At 40.0% G+C, this 22,438-nt stretch overlaps 2 protein-coding genes across 3 annotated transcripts in view; one reads left to right on the plus strand and one right to left on the minus strand.

Annotated features, from left to right (window-relative positions):
- Positions 1-6,418, plus strand: part of LOC137261406 (uncharacterized) — a 42,345-nt gene extending 35,927 nt beyond the window's left edge. Inside the window, exons 4-7 of one of the 2 annotated variants that reach the window (XR_010954852.1) lie at positions 953-1,096; positions 1,825-2,014; positions 3,120-5,788; positions 5,982-6,418. Coding sequence is in view for 1 of the 2 variants with exons in the window: in XM_067799151.1 (XP_067655252.1) it covers positions 953-1,096; positions 1,825-2,014; positions 3,120-3,370 (585 nt within the window). In the remaining variant the exon portion in view is untranslated. Of the gene's footprint in view, positions 1-952; positions 1,097-1,824; positions 2,015-3,119 lie in introns of both variants that reach the window. The other variant, XM_067799151.1, reaches the window with a different exon arrangement.
- Positions 6,419-10,358: 3,940 nt separating this feature from the next.
- The window catches only part of LOC137261660 (sushi, von Willebrand factor type A, EGF and pentraxin domain-containing protein 1-like), a 29,849-nt gene continuing 17,769 nt past the window's right edge, over positions 10,359-22,438 (minus strand). Inside the window, exons 16-26 of the mRNA XM_067799437.1 lie at positions 20,410-20,573; positions 19,664-19,840; positions 18,678-18,908; positions 17,771-17,941; positions 17,266-17,469; positions 16,308-16,568; positions 15,959-16,138; positions 15,176-15,331; positions 12,918-12,938; positions 12,060-12,138; positions 10,359-11,796 (exon numbers count right to left, since the gene is read on the minus strand). Of these exons, the coding sequence (XP_067655538.1) occupies positions 11,259-11,796; positions 12,060-12,138; positions 12,918-12,938; positions 15,176-15,331; positions 15,959-16,138; positions 16,308-16,568; positions 17,266-17,469; positions 17,771-17,941; positions 18,678-18,908; positions 19,664-19,840; positions 20,410-20,573 (2,182 nt within the window). The 3' untranslated portion in view covers positions 10,359-11,258. The remainder of the gene's footprint in view (positions 11,797-12,059; positions 12,139-12,917; positions 12,939-15,175; positions 15,332-15,958; positions 16,139-16,307; positions 16,569-17,265; positions 17,470-17,770; positions 17,942-18,677; positions 18,909-19,663; positions 19,841-20,409; positions 20,574-22,438) is intronic.

Genomic DNA, 22,438 nt, shown 5'->3' on the forward strand with positions numbered 1-22,438 from the left:
AAATCTCGCACGATGCACTGAAATTACCGATGTTTGGCGAATGCAAATCGATCAAAGGGAGGTAACTCTAAATGTTTTACTTGTGTCATCTGCAAAGTCTAGCGATGGCTACGAAATGATTTGTCTCGCATTCCTTTAAATATATTTTTACTAAAAAGTTCAAATGTAGTGAATATTAAGAAGGAGAATTACACCGCGGCGACTTTACTAAGACCATACGGGAAAAACAGCAAGATGCAAGATTCACAAAGGAACATGCAGTTACATCAACCCATGCCCCCTCGTGACCAGTGAACAACTTATAGTATGCGTTGCGCAATGAAGTGTATATAACATGTGTAAACTATATTCTCCCTGGACGAGTGACGTATTTGTCCGGTACACGTAGACATTTCTTTCGTGTGGGATCTTCTACACAGTTCCTTTTTTTGAACTTCGAGCATCCCGGAAGAAGTCGCTTCGTACCTTTACGACTACTTCACGTCTTTACACACCCATCATACCCTAACCCTTACGCACACACAAGCATACACATATTCTCAAATATACACTCAGTCCAACACGCACACACACTCACTCACTCACACACTCACAAACACACATGTACTCTCTCTCAAACGCACATGCACTCTTTCCTAAACACACGCTCACTTTCATCATCATGTATCTTCATCACTGTCTCTATACATTATATCCTACGAGGGTGGTTTGCTCGTAGTGCATGCATGTAGGCCTAACTGATTAAATGACACCGTGTTCTCATGACATGGACATATGCTCATGCAAGCAACCACTGATTCCATGGATAAATCCTGATTAATCTCAAACTGTGATTGAATGTGCAATCTGAAATATGAATAGTCATACGCTCTTTATGAATTTCCTCTGCTCTAGGATTTCCGTCAGTTGTGTGTAGACATGCATCTGCTGCAATACCATCCACTGTTTGTAGGAACCTGTGGGCCAGGGTAGCATGGACGGGAAGACGCGGACGGCTGTCATTGTTGGTGTAGCTGTTGGAGCAGTCATCTTCTTTGCTCTAGGGTTTTTCGCCAGCAGACACTGCAAGAAACGACACGCTTTCAAAAGCATGAAGGTCGGTGGAATTGGGATGTATGGATCTGTATCATGCTCTCAAAGAATGATTATTCGTGGTTGTATATTTTTTTAAAAACTAAACCTTGTTTAAATAAATAATAGATCGCAGAATACACAACACAGATGGGTAGCTTAGATATCTTATTTTTGAAGAACTTTGAAGATGAAGACATAGATATAAATTCGTATTGTAACTCAACATTGATCTGGGCATTGCGAATTCTTGCTCCAGATTTCACTGAACCCATATCATTGTACTCACAAAAACACAACCACAGAAAATGTTGCAGGTATGAAAACCAGTTAAATAGGCATAATTAAACTGAATACGGTTATTTCAATTTGCAGCTGGAATAGAAGAAGTCGTCAAATCTGTAAAGTTTCTTTTTTCCCCTGTTATATTTCTTTTACAACTGTGATATATACAATAACACCGAACAACTGAGATAATAAATCCTTTCGCTCTTTACATGAGGTCATAGATGTGTAAGCCAGCGTGGGAGAGTTGCGTCCAATATTTGTGCTAGGAATCTATATCCATTGGTTGGGATCTCTGTCCAGATTACGTTTATGGGTTAGTCAGCACACCAGTCCTCGTGGGTTTCACAAGCACTGTAATTATCGTCATGAATTCGGGCTTTCCTTCCCTAATCCGCAGTTACGTTTTAATTAAAAAAATGTTCAAAGTGGCTTGCACGCGACTCACTCACTCTCTCTTTTCTTCAGAAGCTGGACACAGGTAAAGCTGGCAAGCCACATAACGGTACACCAGAAGCAATAGAGTTCCGAGGCGGACGGTCGACAGGGATATATGATCCCGGATCCTATGAAAGAAGTCCACTGTCCTCTAGCCCCCGGACCGAGTCCGTTGTCCTGCTTAGTAACAAGCCGTTGTCCGCTGCACCAATAAGTCAGGGTACATCAAGCTTTGCACATTTAAACAAATATGCATGCTTCGTGTTTCTTTTAATAGAGGCTGAAAATCCACGCTTTTTCTTGAACATTGGTATAATTGTGATAACAGTTTAATATACCATCGATACTTGCTCACAATTTGCTACAAGAGTCCTTATTTTTCCATTGGAGACTAGCGGCAAATAGATGCACAATTGCTGTGGAGAGGACTGTTCCTATGCTGGACATAACTGATTTCACTTGTACATATACGCCCCTTAGTCGTGAACTGATCGGAGAGTTGATTGATGTCTTCCCGCAATCACCTATGTATGCGTAGCTAAGCGTGGAGACATGCAACAGTTGGCACCCCTATCTGGTCAGTCTGTTCATGAGGTGACCTCTTTGGTCATGGGACAGCGCACGAACTAAGATCAGAAGGTCCCGGATTTGAATCCGCCACAGGACGAACGGCGAATACGTTTGGGACCGTCACGGAAACATCGCTTGTAACGCTAAGATTTGTTGGCAAATCAAACGCTCCGCCTCACAATCCTTGATCCACATTGATCCCCTTACTGCCAAGCCCTAAATGCAATGCTAAAGCCTTAAATGAAGAAAGTAAAGATTTCCTCAGGTTCTGAATCTCTGGTCTCCCTGGCGGTCCTTTTCAATTTGAATACACAATATCACAATTAAATATTCAGAGACTAAGCGTTAGTCTAAGACAATACCTGTGTTCAGGGTTTGGTGTGGAGGTCATACGCCGCAATGCGTCTGAAATAGTCGTTCTGAAATGTTCAAATTGAATTGTATTTTTGTGGCTACAGACAATAGAATGGTACTAGTAAAACCCAACAACAGATATTTTCAGTATCATATTGAATCCAAGAACCTTATTCAATAGAAACATGGATGTTCCAACAATCTCAAGCGTCTTAATGTCCTATTGAGCCCTTTTGGAATGTTAAAACCACTGTTTCAACAAAGCCGTAAACATCTTCAACCTGTTTCTCTACCAGCTTTCCTTACCCATTAAATGACTCTGAAATGTTGTGAAGCGACCGAAGTGCTTTTCAAGGTAACATAACGGCATTTGCTCATTCACAATTTCATTTCAATTTCAGATAAGCATGTGAACGGAATTGACAAAATCAAGTACATGGATGAGACAACGGATGAGGAAACTGACTCTGCAACACCACATGACCGTCTCATCAGGGAGGAGGACGCCCCCCAGAACGCAGATGGACAACAGGGTGCAAACACTTTGTCTAATGATGTCATGAACAAATTTGATGATAAGTTAGCCCCAATTGAGGAGGAGAGACAGCCCATGTTATCCAAGCAATCTGAAGATGTCGAACATGACAGCTAGCCTCATCACTGGTATTATCTGCTGTGTCAAGTGTTAACTTTGTGGGTTAAAACAGAGTATTTGCTCTTGGGACCAGGGGTAATATATAAAGAGATACTGTGAGATTGTTGTGAGTATCATAGTTACAAATGCACGATCTATAGTACATTTCTATAACACTGCGGGTTTACCAGACTCCAGGCTCCAGGCTCCAAGCTCCAGGCTCCAGGCTCCAGGCTCCAGGCTCCAGGCTCCAGGCTCCAGGCTCCAAACATACTTTCATCCCTAAGTCTTCAATTTTACTTGGTTTTCATGTACATGTAAAATGCAACCTCTGTAATCCGGGCGGTAGCTTACCCAAGGAATTTTCCAGATTAACGAAGCTGGTTTCACATTTCTGAATTAACGTGTCTGTGAATACATTTCTCGATTAACGAAGGTGTGAATTCATGTCTTGCTTAACGAATCTACGAATGCATTCCTTGGTTAACGAACGTGTGAATACATTTATCGATTAACGAATCTGTGTACACATATTTTCACATTGTCAAAGTGTGCACATTCTTAGGAAGAGGCCTGTCCGGAGTAAAGGGATTCCGGGTTAACGGGGTTTTCTTCTGTGGACCATTACGATTTAGCTGTACCTGGAATGTTTTTCCAGAAATGGCGTTACTATTATAATATTTGCATTTGCTTTGTGAAACATTTGCCCTGTTTTCTTCAACTTTTCCTTAAAAATGCCACCCATTCATTATGCATCACATAAGCGTCCCGTGTCAATATATGGCTGAAAAATTGCTGACGTAAATAACTGTCACTGAGCGTTCCTATTATACAGTTCATTACATCGGTCCAAGTGTTGCCTTCTCTCACACAATGTCAGTATCTCAAGATGTCAAGATCCCTGCTGATCCCAACAATTGCCACCAACGTTCAGGAGAAACCATGTGTACATAGCCAAATGTAACCGCAACAAGAGATGAACATGCCTACGTCTGCTATTTATGATCAGATGCCATATGATAACAAACTAATTTATATAATGATCTCTGTTTTGATGCATCAAATACGTGTACGGGGTAAACCTTATATTCGCTTTCCAAATACGCTGATGACAGAGAAAAGTCCCTGTGGTCATGTCGAGAACCAAACAGAGTGTTTGTCGATGAGCAATAGTGAAAGTGTGGATTATGCACGGCTTATAAATAGTTGACTTCTTGTTTATAGTATTGATGATAGTGAATTGCGGAAGTGACGTTAATATGGAGGTGACCAAACAAGACCCATCATCACTTCAATTTTCGAACCCCGAAAAGCTTTCATCGTCCCCGCTTCTCTACCCGATCAACCCACAAAACCAATCCACGAGTCCAACACTCCATAATGGGACCACGTGTAGTCATCATGGGTTTAGATTACACTAGAAAACACTTGAATATTCACCAATCTAGAACTATTGTTAAATGCTGGTATGGAATTTATAGATTCGTGTAATTCAAATCATCTAATCGCTTTCTTTGAATGGCACTTTTAGAAGTTGGGCAGTCAGATAAGGACAAGCTTTATTCACGAAAAACGTCTTTGTTTGGGTGATGCTTGCAGTTTGTCCTTATCCATCCATTCAGTGTATTCAGTGTTTTGTGGTGTACCACTGCTTATTAGGTTTTCATAAATGTGGCCACTGACACGGTCTTCCCATAAAGACACTTGCTATACTTTGCTTCGTTTAATTTGATATTGTCCATACCATACGCCCTCGCGTCGTGTAAATTTACACCTGTGCTGATACATAAATGATGAAATGAATTGCCTTTGTAACAAACAGGTGGCAGACAGGTGCAAGCATGAAACATTGCAATTATTAAATCATTATTGTATTTCGACATTCGATTGGGAAAAATGTGAAAACTATTGATACGAAGCTAACAGCGTGTATGTGTCTTGAAATTATCACCAAAGATGCGTCCTCTTATTGAAGCTTTAACTGGCTCAAGAAACTTCTTGCCGATGACATAATCATAAGGAGTATATTTTTCGTGTGTGCATATCAGGTTCTTTGTTTGATGTCATTTTCATTTTGTATGTTAATGTATATACACTTCCATGTTGTTAGATGTTGATATTTATCATTGTCAATTGCAAGCTCATTTCAGGTTACTATTTTATGTATCTTTGCCAGCTTATCCGGAACTGTAATTTATTTCAACAGCATGCTTTAAGTTTTTAAAGAAAGGTATTTAAAATATCATTAGCATTTCTTTACTTGCATTATTGTATGGCGGAGTTTGAAGTCGATATTCAGTCATTACGTGTTGATCTAGTCTGTGGTTGTGAGATTTTTGTTTTAGTCTGGATGCATGTGTGAGTGAGGGAGACGAAGTCCTTCATGACTTTACTTAGGTTCAAAAGAATCAGAATCTGCGGAAAAAAGGAAACGCTGTACTCCACGGTCAATAATATACATACAGTGGAAGCTGTCTAAACTGGCATTCATTGGGACTTAAGAAATAATCCGGTTTATACCACATGCCGAATTCTAGAGCTAATGATAAATGTACAAGCCGCGAACGGAACTGAGAGTTTATGCCGAAGTTTACAACTTGCCGGATTGGACAAATACCGGTTTTGACAGCTTCCACTGTATTTAAAGATCGCCACTGGAGTGCGAAGTGAGTGCGTCAAGGGACTTTTGATGATTTAAAGAATATCAATCAACCCCTCGGCAAAGCTTTAGAAATGTTCCTTGGAACGAAGTACCTTACTTTCAAACTTTTGAACACCTGGTGTCATGACTATTGGATAGACATATAGTCGCAGTATACTCGGAATCCGACAGTAGGATTCTCTTTCGACTGTGTAAATGTTTCTTACACCATTTGAGGGTTCATTAATAGTATTAACTACATGTAACCATTCTTTTTAGAAATCTCAGATGACGTCACTAGAAAACTCTTTGTTCCTTGAAAGGCTTCGTTTCTTGGGATGCATGTCGATGTATATTTTGTGTTTGTGTTTGTTGAACGGTGTCTGTGTATAGCCGAGATAGAGAAATAAATCTATGTTTTGTTACACTGTCTGGTTTTTTTTCATTATAAAATCTTAGGCCGGGATGTTTTATGAAATATTCGCCTTCTTATGAATTTTGATCTAAAGGATCCTGGGACCAGATGTTATTTGAATACGTATACCAATGCATCACGTAAAACGTCCTCCAATATTTACTTGTATCGCAGTGCAAAGAAAATCTGATACATGTCAAGATGACATACATACATACATACATACATACATACACACACACACACACACACACACACACACACACACACACACACACACACACACACACACACACACACACACACACACACACACACACACACACACACACACATACATACATACATACATACATACATATATATCAGTATTCCTACATTTCACAGCGGGAGACACTAGGATAGGGCTATTTGCGCTCAGGATACTAATGTCGGGAATCGAACGCAGTCCTTCCATGTGTCGAGCGAGCGCTTTCCTGCGCAACATTTTCGACGCGAGAGAGAGAGAGAGAGAGAGAGAGAGAGAGAGAGAGAGAGAGAGAGAGAGAGAGAGAGAGAGAGAGAGAGAGAGAGAGAGAGAGAGAGAGAGAGAGAGAGAGAGAGAGATAGAAGGGTATTTTCGACAGGAGGAGACAACCTTTACGTGTTTATCTGTCATTGAGTCGTTGATGTCATGGAATTTAACTAGAGGAAGACGATATGTCCATTCCGGTATACAGTGTTTACTAAAGTTATTATAAATAAGAAAAAGGATCACGTCATAATGGCACCCATGTTTTGTTAGGAGAATATTGAAATTCTACGTTGTTCTCTTAAATATTAGGCTGTATTTATTCATTTCAGAAAAAAGCATATCGTAAGCACATCTATACATTCTGTGATATTTCTTAGTTTGTAGCCTTCATTTCTCGGCTAATGAAACTGGAATACACGCTTAATTTCATTTACAACACCACGTATGTAATATTCATAGAAATAATAGATTGAGAAAAATGAAAACACAAGACCAGACAAGAGCAAACAATCCAATGGCCTGAAAACGCTATGTGGACCCTCTGTTCCACACAGGCAGCACTTAAAGAATTGCATATCAAAGCCGGTGTTGTAAGCCAGTAACCTTGGTTTAAGTCGAATACATTACATATACGTGATAGTACTGGGCTGTGTGGCTGGTTCCCAGTGTTTCAAGTGACAGTGAAGGTTGTAGACGAGATATATGATTGATTAAAACGGCGTATTTGAGACGGGCCGATCTGTAATGAGCGCACTGTGTGAGGATGACATTATCCGCACATGGCGTTACGTGGGAATTTCACTCAGCTGGGCGAAGACATGCTGACATGTCATTCCTCGCCCGATCAGCCTGACTCGGAAGGAGCTCGGATTACGCGACGTGACGTGGGGGATATTTGCATATATAGTTTAAAACTGTTGTGTCGAATTCTGATGAGTCGAAGGTACGGTTTTCTCGATGTAAAACCTTGGTATTTGACTCATGAAGTCATCATTTGTTGTGTGGAGTCTTGAATAGCTGGAAGTAATTGCATTGTCCCTCCAACTTCGACAGAACGTTGCTTGACTGTAAATACCACTCCTGGATGCATTGTTTCTGTCTGGGAATAATATTGCGACAATTCTTCTAACTTGTGATACAATGCACCATACGGAGTGGGTTTAGTTTTACGTTACGCCGCACTAAGGTGTGAACCTGATAATCGCTGTGTGGTGTCCTGTTGAGGTTTCCTAGGCAAAAGGGTTGGGAGAGTGGGAAAGGGGTTAGCCTGGTGCTAGTGGTTAAAGAGTTCACTTGGTCACTCGTACCGGGTTCAATTCCCCATATGGGTGCATTGTCTGAACCTCTATGGTGTCCCCTGCCGTGATATTCCTGGACTGCTACGAAAAGCGGCGTAAAACTAAAGTCGGTCAGTCCAGGACATTGGTGCGTTGGCCTTCGCCTTCCGATGCTTCCTTTGACAAAGAATAATTACTGAATGGGTGAGTGAGTTTATTTAGCTGTGTGTCGCACTCAGCATTATTCCAGCTGTATGCAGATAATCGAGTGTAGACCAGGCAATCCAGTCAGTAATTTTACACTTCAGTACAGATGTGGGCCAACGGCTCTCTGTACAACATTAATAGGTCCATTAAACATACGTATGTATACGTATGTACAATGTATATTTATAATAGATATGTACGTGAGGTATGAGGTACTTCACGTTACTATAGCATGTCTAAGCTGCGAGATATAGTAAGTAAAGCAGGTTGAATTTCTTACAATCCAGTGATCAACATCATGAGAATTGATCTACACAATTATGATACGATGACGTGTCAACCAAGTCAGCGACCCTGACCATCCCATCCCAATAGTCGCCTCTTACGGAAATATGTGTCACTGAAGATCAACTCTAACCCAGATCTTCACGGCTGCAATACACCTTAAGTTATATCTATATGTATATATTAGCTTACATTTATAAAAACAAATAGCTATAGAGAAGGAGAAAAGCAATGTTGTTGTTCTGATAAACACAGTCTTTAATGAGACGTGTTCTCACAAGAGTGCATGTGACGATGTCAAATCGAATGTGCTACAGTTCAAAATCTTCTACTTAAAACACGCCGTCTTAATATGACAAACATGTTTTAAGCATGAATCATATTTTGCTGGTGTAGAGACATTGGGATTAATTAGACGTTCAAAGTTCATTTTTCTTTCAAACACAAATTATGCGTCCTCCATATAGTGGAGAATTTGTTCTGTTTATATTGTTTCTGCAGAAATAGTTATTAAGAGCTTATAGAACTCTCTTTAGAACTTATGTCTGAATGTTTATTTAACTTGTGAGAAAAAGGTTTACTTTGAACAACATTATATGTCTGTAAACTAGATCAATGTAGGTCTGAGGATTGTAGCTCGCTGGCCATGTGACACTCACGTAATGAATCTTCCAAATGCACGTGGCCTGAAGCAGAAAATAAATCTGAACATGGCCTTGACCAACTTCCATAGGACTTGCCAAATCAGAAAATCAACAATTTCCCTGTGTTTTAACATTTGCTAGCTTTGGCCCTGACCCGAAAGCTACTTTTGTAGATTTCATAACGCCTTTGACACTAGTCAGCCAATTTTTTGACCAATGACTGATATACGAGCATAATGACTGTCTCGGCCTGATAGGTAGCATGGTGGTTAAGGCACCAGTTTGATTCCTCTCTAACAGTTCAACACAAAATGTCTGGTGGCATCCGTCGTGACATTGGCAATATATCGCTAAAGGCGTACTCACTCACCCACTCACTCACTCGCCATATCATTCGAAAACGCTTCATCTCACTCACTAATGACATCACTCGTAAAGTCAGTCAAACCAGTTCCAACTCAGTCTTTCACCGACTTTCAGGATCGGATGGTCAGGTTCCCTGACTTGGTTGACAAATGTCATCGTATGCCAATCGCTTACTTTGATGCTTATGTAGCTGATCACTGGGGTGTCTGGTCCAGTCTCGACGATTTACAGGCCGTCGCCAGAAAGATGGAGCATGAGTGAGAGCGGCGTTAAAAGAGTTCACTCTCTTACGAAGTCAAGAGGCGATTAGACTGTTACACGTCGTGACGTGTAGGGGACTGACTTTGGTGCTGCTGAAACTTTGCAGAAAGCGACACATAACTACTCTCCACCGCATTCGCTCATGACGAGGTCTCTGTGCTCGCAAGAAGGGAGGTAAGGTCGGTATTTTATGCACTCTTTCTAGGTGATCGTTGCAGGAAAAATGAACAGTAGTTCCAAAAAATAATAAATGTGTGCATGTTAATGTCCTTCCATGACATGATGTGATTGAAAGTCATATACGTTTACGACAGAGGTCCTCACTAGTGGTAAACAGCTGAAAAAAAACATACAGAAATTATTTATAGAGAACTTTACAGATGACACAACTTAAAGGATGATAGACTTCTTATTTTGCTGTTTTATTTTAGATAAAATTATGTCAGTGTGACCGGTACTATCATGGCTCCCGTTTGGACAGTTAATATCTCAATAAGTTAAAGAGTCACAAAAAGAAGCAGTCCATTTCCAGAGAAATTTTAGTAACGCACGTCATGAATGGTAGCTCGGTTTTAGCATATTCTGGTGACCTTACGTCCACTATAAATCATTTTTTGAGGACGTCCGCCTAGTAGCATTCATCAAACTACTTTTGAGCAAAATACGTGTTGATCTTTGAGACCTTTAAGAACGCGAATGCTCGACCGCTCAATCGACCAAAGGATGGAACTACAAGAATATAGTCTTTTGTCATATCTCGAAATACTAAATTTCCCTGTCCTTTTGCATTTATATGGTGGCAGAAACCCTAAAGCGATAACACTTCTCGGTCACCATACTTTTCTTGTTCACTTGTGTCAACTGCAGTAACGTTTTACATTAAATGTCTTGAATCCATTGCTCAGTGCCGTAGAGAATGGAATATTTTACTGCCACTTCACAAATCGATAGATATTTCGCCATACGAACCATTTCAGAACGTCTCCACGAAGTGTACTTCAGGAGGTGAGAGTGAGGGATTATCTCCCTTGAAGCCCAGATACCGGATCAGTCACCTGGGCCAATTATGAATGAGATGCGTCATAACACCATTAAAGGGAAAAAAACCCGAATATATTGAAACTTGTTTGCATACAAAAATGTACAATGTATATGTCAACAGGCACTTCCACGTAGATAAATAGATATTCAGTATCAAGCGTACCAAAGTCTAAAACACAGATAGGTTTCTCAGTCATGGCATCAAGAATTCCTACGTCCTTGACATCAGCATAAGACCTTATAAAATTGAGTGTTTTATACTGCGACCATGTTAAACATGGAGATGGAATTCCTTCTGTCAAAGTTCGTGTCACCGAGGTGGATATTCAGTTCAGAGATGCGTCCTCCATTCCCAGAATCATGCGACCTTCGTCTTGGGTCTTGTCCTCCAGATGACTTTGACACCGTGTCTCGACCTGACCTTTCTGTGTTTGTCCCGAGTTCTTTCTCTGGCACACCATGTGTACCAACATCCCCGCTGCTCTGCCCGTTACGTGTCATGTCACTCCCAGCTCCGTACTGCACCATGGACGTATTGGAGGCGTTAGGAGTTCCAGGAACAGATAATAGTCTGTATGCAGGTGGAGGTTCGGTAGTCTTGGGAGGCGTCGCAGTGGCACACCAATCGGAACTGTCCTTACTAAAATAGAATGAGTCGGTGTTATACGGCCACGCCTCTCCAGTGGAAAATGGAGGACCAGGTTTGAACCTGACATTCGCTGTGTGTTGTCCTTTTGGTGATGTGTCTTGGACATTGGTGTTAGATGCGCTGACCTTCGCCTTCTTATGCTTCCTTTAAGAAAAAAATAAAAATGAAAAAATAACATTACTGCGTGTTTATCATTTCAGTTACATGGTGACGGTCTGTAAAATAGTCGAGTCTTGACCCGATTATCCATTGAGCAACAGCATGAGCATCGACCTACGAAATTGGGATAGGATGACACGTGTCAAGCAAGTCTGCGAGCCTGAGATGTGCGGAAACGACTTGGCTAAATTGATGTATGTCTCGGATGCACGTTGGACTATTCCTCATCACTTCAGAACCATACTCACCATTTCCTGAAGACGCAAACAACAACAACCACTGCTACGACAGAAGCCAAAACACCCGCAACTACAGCCAGTGGGAAATCTGAACAACAAATTTACAAGAGATATATGATTTAAATAGTAATCAGTTGTACACAGTTTTATATTAAAAACAATCTTCCAAACAGTACAATGGCGTATTGTTTTCGTTTTGATGTTTGTTTTGTTTTGCTTGTTCTTTTGTGTGTCTTTTTTAATTGATTGTTTGTTGTAAAAGCAGTACTCCAGCACCAAGATGGTTGTCTGTAACAATCGAGTCTGGACCAGACAATCCAGTAACTGGTATCATGATCCTCGATCTATGGAATTTAATAACAATCACAGCAAATCTGACCACGTGATTCCGATCCCGACTTACAAGCATGGGTTGCTGAAGACCTGTTCTAATCTGGATCTTTACAGGTGTGTACAGTTACTAGCAAAAGGAAATTTTCGAAAAATATTTTATCAACTCTTACATAGTATATCAGTGTTACACTGCATGTGTGATTAATGTGTTTACACTGCATCCAGTCTGGTAATAACCAAATTCTGGTCAGACAACCTAGTGGTGGATGATATACGTCATCGTCCAAATCACCAAATGCCATACAGCTGTTGTTACAACCGCGATATTAAGGAACAAAGACAACCAAACGCACCAGTCCGTGCCTCTGGGTATATGTATTTGTTGTTTTTGTTATATTTGTTGGTAGACGTCTGTAATTCGTGTGATATAAATTGATTTTGAAATGACTGTTGTCCTTAAATTTCTTAATTCCGACAGTTTTAAACAAATTACATATTTTGAAATATTAGGAGAATGTGTAGTCTTCACGTTACCTTGGGGTACAGGCACATCAACTGAAAATATAAGTAACACAGAAAGATACGATCAACATCATAGTAAGTACACATAATGCATACATATATGGAACCATTTTCAAGGGAACAAAACTTATATTAAGTAAAGGTGACAGAAGGAAGTCGATAACTCGGGCAAATGAATACCAGTCCCTCAACTTGTCATTTCTCATACTCCACAGTCTTGAGGCACTATGCTGCTACGACTACTGTCGCCTCTATTTTTAACCAACCAACAACGTTGCAACGTGGTTTCAGCGAGAGCGAAACCGGCGGGTGTTGGGAGACAAGATGGCCTGTGTCACTCTGCATTTCTTCTATATTTCTTTCTTTTTTAATATTTTATTTCCTAGCCCCTGTTAGATATAAAACCAGACACACGCACAGGAAAGTGCTTAGTCCAGTTGACATAAGAAAACATAGGTAAGTTTGGAGGATATAAGTAAGATCATACCTGATTATGTTAGTGAGTATTCCTAGGTATGAAAAATGAGTTTAAAGCATAAAGTTGTTGCTATGTATATTTATTCTGTTACTGAGGTTCATATTAGAGGCATGATGTTTTTCAACTGAGATAATTATGTCTGAAATTTTAACACAGACATACATACTCATTCACGCTCACATTCAGCTCAAAACCATACACAAGTTGTAGAGCCACATCAGAACATGCATTTTAGCAATCAATTGCAATAAGTAAATCAAGGCCATCAATCTTCAGAAATCGACATATCTGCATTAGGGAGTTCAAGGTACAATCCACGTATTAAAGAACTTCGCTTGTATGCCTTTGCTATCAGCAATGATACTTTCAGTGATATGCTTATTGTGGATGTAATGTTTAAAGTGGTTAACATGAAAGGTCGTTTTCACAACTTTTATACATTTATAAATAATAAACGTATCTAAAAGTAGGTCAAACACACCAGTATTTCCTTCAGACCAAACAGAATAAGGTGAAGGTCAAATTTGAAATTACGGATATGTGGGCGCTGCAGTTTACACCCCCAAACTTAGTGCGTTATACGATAAACATTACATTGACAAAACAACATTGATTACAATCAGTTATGTTGATTTTTATATAAAATGAGTGTTAATACTTCTAAACTTCTGAACTGATCTCAACGTGGTATTTAAAGAAGTTTTATATAAAAATATGTTTTCATACATTTGTTTAATTTAAGTACCACATGCATTCAAGATAAAAATAAAACTTTGCACTTTTCTCAAGTAATAGTAGCGTCCTGATAACAGCGTTACCATACAGGTGGGAAAAAACATGTTGGATTACATATTTTCAACTTCTCCTGGTATTTCGTTATAACCTGGATTAACCGTTGATAATGACGAAGTGCACTGGAATTGCTTAAGTGATGCTATAAGGTCTTTTACATGGCTGACACTACTATCAAACCAAATACAGCATCCAACCAATGTTTTAAATTGTTTTTTACCGCTTTGGCAAACATGAGTAGATTGTGACAGAGGAAAAAGAATTTGAAAGTGAATTTACATAGGAAAAACCTGCAGCCATACCAAGACCACCCATCTCACAGGTTTACATATAATAGTAATTCTGATATTGTCTGTTTTCACACAAGCATTTGAATAACAGTTAATACAGCTCCTTCGGTAAATGACCAGAAGAGTTAAGTTTCAGCAATGAATAGTTCAATTTTCAAATGAGTAAATCCTTCAGAACAGCAATTCTAAAAGGGGGAGCAGTGATATTCTTATCAATCTGGTATCATAACATGAAATTGAAAAAGCGAATTTTCAAAACTATATCTGTTAAAACCACCTAGTAATTTAAACAATTGATTCCTTTCAATATTTGTCAGCCTCGCTGTAATATCATTCCTGGCACCTTTCAACATTACTTTAGATTTGACATTATTGACATAGTCGTGTTTAATGTGTCAACTGTAGCTTCAAAACATTCTCTAGAATCGCCGAGTATAAACGCTGTACCATCTGCATTCTGTAAAACCAGGTGTTCTTCGTACCTTATGTTAAGTGCTTTGATAATCACATTTTCCTTACAAAATTCTGTGTTGTCCATTTCTTGTGCCACAGCCTGCAATTTTAGGCAACCGTACGGATCGCAAATTTCTTGCGCCGACATTTATTTATAATAATACAATTCGTAAATACTATTTCATGAGCCCAATGTATTCGCGGATGATTGAATAACTTGGTAAACACAATGAACCACTGAGTGTATTACAACGTACCTGTGCATTCCTCTATACTCAAGGAAGCCCTCCCTGGTGTGGACTTGCCCTTGGGACAAGCGTGACAGGATGTCGCCGCCTTGACGTTGCTGTAGCGGCCGATGTCACATCGTTCACAGTAGCCGTTGATGTAGAAGGTTCCAGGACCACAAGGAACTAGATCACAAACGTCGATTTGTGTTTTGAGCAAATGTGTCATTTGATCCTTTCGAATTTACTACATACTGATTTTGATGGACGTCTGAGAATATATCTAAATATTGTCAATACTCTTTAAGAAATAACTTTACATTTCATTATGGGACTTCCGTTTCAAATGTTCTTAATAAATCAAATTCTGATTAAGCGGCTAAAAGTTTAAAATATCAATAATGACAAGAACATGAACATTGATTGCATGCATGTTCAGTGTTTTGTATTTTCATTGTTCTGATTTACTCCATAAGTTAAATCAAAAGATGGCCACCTGGCGGATATACTGAAAAGACAGTCCTCATGTAAGACGCAAGACATGATCTTAGTAGGAGTTATCAAGCTAAGTGGAGAATAAAAGGTTGTGTTCATGGATCCAAACAAATAAATGCAAAAATATTTAGCTAACCCTTCAGGTACACAACCTAAATACACTTAATAGATAGACAGATAGATAGACAGATAGATAGATAGATAGATAGATAGATAGATAGATAGATAGACAGATAGATAGATAGATAGATAGATAGATAGATAGATAGATAGATAGATAGATAGACAGATAGATAGATAGTATATTGATCTACTTACTACAGTAGAATTCAACTCTGGTCCATCCGACACGGCAGGTGGCGGTGCCGACAATAGTCGGGGATCCTGTCAGAAAGTAGTTCATGCCATCCAGCTGCACAGTGAAGTCCCCAGCTGACGCCGAGGAGTTCAGTTGATTGACGGCCGTGTTAAGTCCCTCGACACACGTTTGCATGCCATCTGACAGGTACAGATATCTCGACAAGTTACATAAAAATTCTGTGTTCCGGCCACTTATCGAACACTGTAGTAGAAATACGGAAAAACGTACTGAAAGTAGAGGTCAACTTGACTTAAATCCGCAGTTTAAATCATGTTTGATGGCGAAACATTCAAATTACGCACTTACGTTCAGACGGAACAGCGCCAAGGATTATAATAAATCCCATGAAAGTAATGTCCCTCTTCCACCGTCCTTGAGCCTCACAATCAGGGACACGTATGTCCTTGATGAAACACGTGTTATCTTGGATGCAAGGCAGGAGGTTGGTTTCTTCTCTGGCACGTAGTAACACCTTTGATTTCCGGTCAGCCTCGTTTTCATCCACACATTTCAGATCTTCATACTCTTCCTGGAATTCTACCTCTAGTTCATCAGCATTTTCTATTGCTGCAAAATAATGCATATCGGTCATAACTGTGTTTGTTTTCGCTTGTTAGATGGGTAGATACTACCATTGTAACACTGACAATTTATCAACTTCGTGACGATACAAAGGATTGTCTTCCCGCAGGCATAATGTAGTGCGCCATTGACGTTTTATCACAGGATATGCTGGAAGTTCTGAAGTCAATCGATAGGGGGATAAAACAATAGATCTTACTTTCTGGTTGAAAAGAAGATGATATTCTTCAAGTATCCAAACATTGCCTCTAATAGAGTAATCTAACTCTAATAAGCAAAATGCACAGTTTACGTCAATCCGACAGGGTGGTGCGGTAGGCTTGTGGTTTAAGAGTCGTCTTCGTGCAGCTGGTTTCGGGTTCGATTCCCAAACTTTGCAAAAACAGCCAGTGGTGTTATTGTGCTAAAGGCTATGCAAACCCTTCAAACTCATAAACCCCTGAAGATATAATTAATAGGTCTTTAACAACCCAGGCTTGTTAGGCGCCTTACGGGACCGTGTGGACAGGCTGGCTGACTTGGTTGACACATATTATCGTATCACAACTGCGTTGATCGATGCTCATGCTGTTGATCAATGGATTGTCCAGACGTACTTATCTACAGACCCCCACCATATAGTAAAATTGCTATTGCTTCAAACAAGAACCAAACACTCTCTCATGTCAGTCACCAAACTTACCAACACAGTTGGGCAAGCGTCTATTTGGGTTGTCCTCAGTAACATAACTCCATTCGTATCCCGTCTCCTGCCCACATTTATAGACAGACAACGGAGGCCGATCGAAGTCATAGCCGTCGTTACATTTGAGCTCGCACAGTCTTGTATTGCTGATATTCCTGCATTCCAGATCACCATGATCAGGGGCACTCACTTCTGCACAGACTGTAGGTGACACAACAATACAAAGGATAACGCTAAACTGGCTCCGGGTGGCTTTCAGAACTGGCAGATGACTCATCACATAACAATTTTGAAAAATGATTGAACGTATATAGAATGGATTTTCTTTCTCAGAAATTTGAAAGCGTTTTGTGGTGATTTTACCTTTGAGCAGCCCAAACAGAATGATGCTTTTTATTGCTGAAATTGTTCATAGGTCAAATCGCCGAAATGCAGTTCATCAGTTCTTTGGGAGCCGACTGCAATAATGGAGACAAGGATATAAAGTGGAGCATTATGGTACCTGGACATTCTCCTGTGTTGCAGAGTCCGACCTCTGTTTCTGAGCCCTCGCAAGCGTCTCCGCCATTTTGTGGTTGTGGGTTGTCACAACGTCTGGCGCGAGTTCTCTCCCCTGGTCCACATGATGTGCTACACTCTGTCCAGTTATCCCATGTTGTCCACTGTCCATGAACTGCAAAAGGCTTGTTTTGGTATATTTCTAACACAAAAGTGCGTAACAAGTTATGCAAACTATACTAACATAATCATGCGCAGAACAAGCACAGTGTTGGTTTGAATGTGCAAGGGAGATAATTCTTTGGATAAAGAGTCACATAGGAAATAGCTATTCGTCACCACTCGCCTCTCGCCGTATCTCTAACATTGTCTCCAACGTTGACACGTGTCGTTTGCAGATTGACATTGCAATATTCAGTAAAGAGAAATTTCTGTTATCTCGTTTGGACCCAGTAAATTTGTGTTTGGCGTCACCATTCCACGAAATTGGAATACGCTGACAAACACTCTCGTAAATCACCTGATCCGTGAAGGTCCCGGGGTAGAATAGGCCTTCAGCAACCCATGCTTGCCATAAAAGGCGACTATGCTTGTCGTATGAGGCAACTAACGGGATCGGGTGGTCAGACTCGCTGACTTGGTTGACACACGTCATCGGTTCCCAATTGCACAGATCGATGCTCATGCTTTTGATCACTGGGTTGTGTAGTCCAGGCTCGATTATTTACAGACCGTTGCCATATAGCTGTAATATTGCTGAATGCGGCGTAAAACTGAACTCACTCATTCGTAAATAACCCAACCTGACCAAGCGCTTCTTTCAGTCTTGCCGCAAACATTTTTTGCTAAATTGTTCTTCATCGGAATCCCTGTTACATCCAACATTTATGGAACACACCGCACAAAATTACCTAAATTAGCATCGCAGTACTGTCCTGTGTACTCGTGTGTACACCTGCACATGTACTCTGCCACACCGTCCACACACGTGCCCCCGTTAGTACATTCGTTCTCCAGACAGTCATCTATATTGACGTCACAGTTGTTTCCTTCGTAACCGGTGTGGCAGGTACACGTGTAGCCATTCAGTTCGTCCTTACAATCTCCGTGGATACATGGCGAGGAGAGGCATTCATCTGAGTCTGAAATACAGAACCATTAGTTGCACTTTACGGTCAATCTGTTCCGACCGCGATTATTTAGTGTTCTCCATCTCCAGTCTATTATAAGAAATATTACGAACATATTCACCAAATCTAGCTGTTTTTTTCTATTTACATTACAATACCCAGCTGCTCAAAATACTCTATTTCATTTGAAACATGCAGTGTGCTCAAAATACCTTATTTAAAGTGAAACATGCAATCGTATTAAAAGTATACAACTCCCTTTGCAGCGTGTCGCCTCAAGTACTACCTGAATACTTGAGGTCTCAAGTTTTTGCTTTCTCATGCCGGATCCTGTCAGTGAGACGGTGCGCAAGGCTTCTGTTTGGAAACATCGAATAACATTTACTTCTAACCAAAATTTTCAAAGTAAATTAAGTGCCTTATAGCGTTAGCTTAAAGTGGTTGGAATGCGCAACGAGAGCACGGGCCTTGCTATCAAGGGTCACAGTGGGGTAAACTTTTGACTGGAATCCATCACTTGATAAACCATGCCGCAACTCAACACAACAAACTGCAGCTGATGAGTCTATCGTGGCCCTGCACCAATTCTGCCTATGTTTACCTCCAGTAAGGATTCTTATCATAGTGGCCACAACAATGGCCCCGGCCTTGTACCAGTGTTCGACAACTCAATCTGCTTGTCTCACAGTTCACAGTTCTAAAACGAAAACAAACTATTTCAAAGCTATGTTCATATTCTCTGCAAAGCATTAATGTGGAACCCATACCGTCACATTCACTAGGGATCTGTACAAACGACTCAGACAGGTTTGTTGAAATGAAGACGTCCCAGCTGACGATGTCCCCGACGTTTCCTAGGAAGCACGTGTGTGACGGTGGTGACATGGCTGTCTCGACGGACCGCCACATGTTCAGCTGAGAGACACTCCCTTCAAAATCAGAACCTGTAGACAAGACCACGATTCCAGGAGTCAGGTTTACCATTAAGTGTGACAGTGATCAACATGCACACGTATGACACTACTGATAGTGACCAGCTTACATAAATATGATACCGATCAATCACTTGATATATACACAATAATGATCAACTTATATATCCATACATAATGATCAACTTACATATCTATGACAGTGACGAATTTATATATCTTTGATAGTAATCTACGATTGTGGTAAACTTACAAAATGTCATATATGTTGCAGTAATCAACATATGATTACATTACATACCTATACTAGTGATCAACTTACAGATGTGTTGTAGCAATCAACGTACATATCTATACCAGTGATCAACCTTACATCTCTCTCTCTCTCTCTCTCTCTCTCTCTCTCTCTCTCTCTCTCTCTCTCTCTCTCTCTCTCTCTCTCTCTCTCTCTCTCTCTCTCTCTCTCTCTCTCTCTCTCTCTCTCTCTCTCTCTCTCTCTCTCTCTCGTACGTTGGGTATGTATGTGTGGACGCCTTTGATCCATACAAAACATTAGGTAAAATGACCAAAAATAGACTTACCACCCATGGAAACCAAAATGTATTGAGCGTCGTTAGCATCAAAAGATACAGAATGTGAGAGACTCTTCAGTCCATCCACACTGACGGAGAGTTGATGGTTGATGTAGCTAACGTCTATCTGATACCACTGCCTGGCCTTGAGGCCCACCGCATCCATCACTGTACTGTTCAACAACAAGTTCATTGTTCATGCACAAAACATCTAACATAACAAGACCCGAAAATAATCACGATCCTCATGAAAGTAGCCCTGGCTGTTGATGGGATACTGTTTCTTCACATACAGAAGTCCATCAGTGGGTCCACAACACTTTATTAATCCTCTCAATGCTGTCGTCGAACCCATTCGACAGGAGTGCAGGATAATGACACCTCCAAATAAAACTTGCAATAATTATTCAACGAGTCGGATTTACGTGTCATATGAATTATGTATGGAATGTACTAATTCTCACCTTTTTAAATATGTAATGTTCAATACGTTTATATACCTTAAAACGAAACGCCCGCGAATTAAAAATGAGATCGCCGAATTTCTCGGCACGCAGTCGAAAATAACGGCCATTGTTGACTTCAAGCGCACCACGCCGTGTGGTACCCAGTCTAATATTTTCTTCATAATGAAATATTTTTTGATAGTTTAGTCGATTTTTTTTGTTCCTTGACGAAGAGAAAGCTCATAAGTTTCCCATTTTCTAAAAATTAGTAACTTTCGGCTCAAATAAATATAAACAAAACCAATCTCAATGTTATATCATCGATTGGACGAACAGAAACGATCATGGCAACGGCGGTAAACAAACAACTCCACATGTATCGTGATGCCGAAGAAAATGTGCCATCCTTTTGACATATCCAATTATTTTATCTGGAATTAATTACACGGTGTAAATAGGTAAATGTTATTGCCTCTGCACAGAAATTACCAGATTTAGCGATTTTATTTTGATTTGGTTTGATAAACTTCCAACATTCACAAAGTTGACAGCCGTTGGTGACCCGAAAGGGCGTGGCCAAACTCGCGGTCTTTCTAAGTGACAAGATACGAAGGATGTTTGAAAATATGCGTTCATAAGCAGAATCTGAACACATATACATTGAAAGAAAACGACTCAATACCTATATAATGCAGATCATGAAACGGTATCACAATATTTGTAATTGTACCCACCCTTGATGAAACCAAAGCACGTACACGGCATGGCACTCGTGGATGTAAAATGTGAACGAGTTGGAAAACGACCATTGATACATTTTCTAAACTGATTCAAATTCCCGTAAGATCCATACTATACACCAGAATTACCTTTCAGTCATCCTCAATCATTTACTATTAGTTGTGTTCAATAGCAGTTGTCATTTGTTGCTTGTGTTGTAGTATTTCTCCTGAAGTTAGCCGTCGATGTGTTGATCTTTAGTTTAGCAAATCCGAAGTCGATGATTTTCGCGGTCTATTTTTTTCAAAAAATGTTCTGACACGGGGAGACATATAAATTGTCAGTGTGTCGTAACAATAACAGAATATTGTTCTGTGTATATCGTTACAATAAGTACAATTTTGATGATTGAAGATCTCATGAAAAAAAAATCATTTTTGCTTTTGCAGAAACGAACGAAACCAGAGCTAGTGTGAGAATGTAACGTACAGTAAATGTTTTTTATAAAAATTAATTACTGCTTAGAAAACAACTGTCATCGTCTTTGTGAATCAGTATTTATTTTAGACATTAAAACAGCTAAACATCACATCTTTTGTTTACGAATTTGGAGCAAAATTGAAATTATTTTGTTACTCCAAACAGCAGAGCTTTCGGAGTTAATTCTACCTAGTATAATGCAGGTAATGTTTCAGATCAAATTGTTTGACGTGTGTGCATATTTGTATAAAAAAAATCATGTCATGTGGCTCAGTCCGTGGTTCCATACAGCTTTTAGATATTGCACTAGTGCAATCTGAACTGCAAAATGTACCTCATGTTTATGGCCATACTTTTTACCTACTTGCACACTGTCTATGTTCATATTTTAC

The sequence above is a fragment of the Haliotis asinina genome, chromosome 14, assembly GCF_037392515.1.
Source record: "Haliotis asinina isolate JCU_RB_2024 chromosome 14, JCU_Hal_asi_v2, whole genome shotgun sequence".
NCBI lineage: Eukaryota > Metazoa > Mollusca > Gastropoda > Lepetellida > Haliotidae > Haliotis > Haliotis asinina.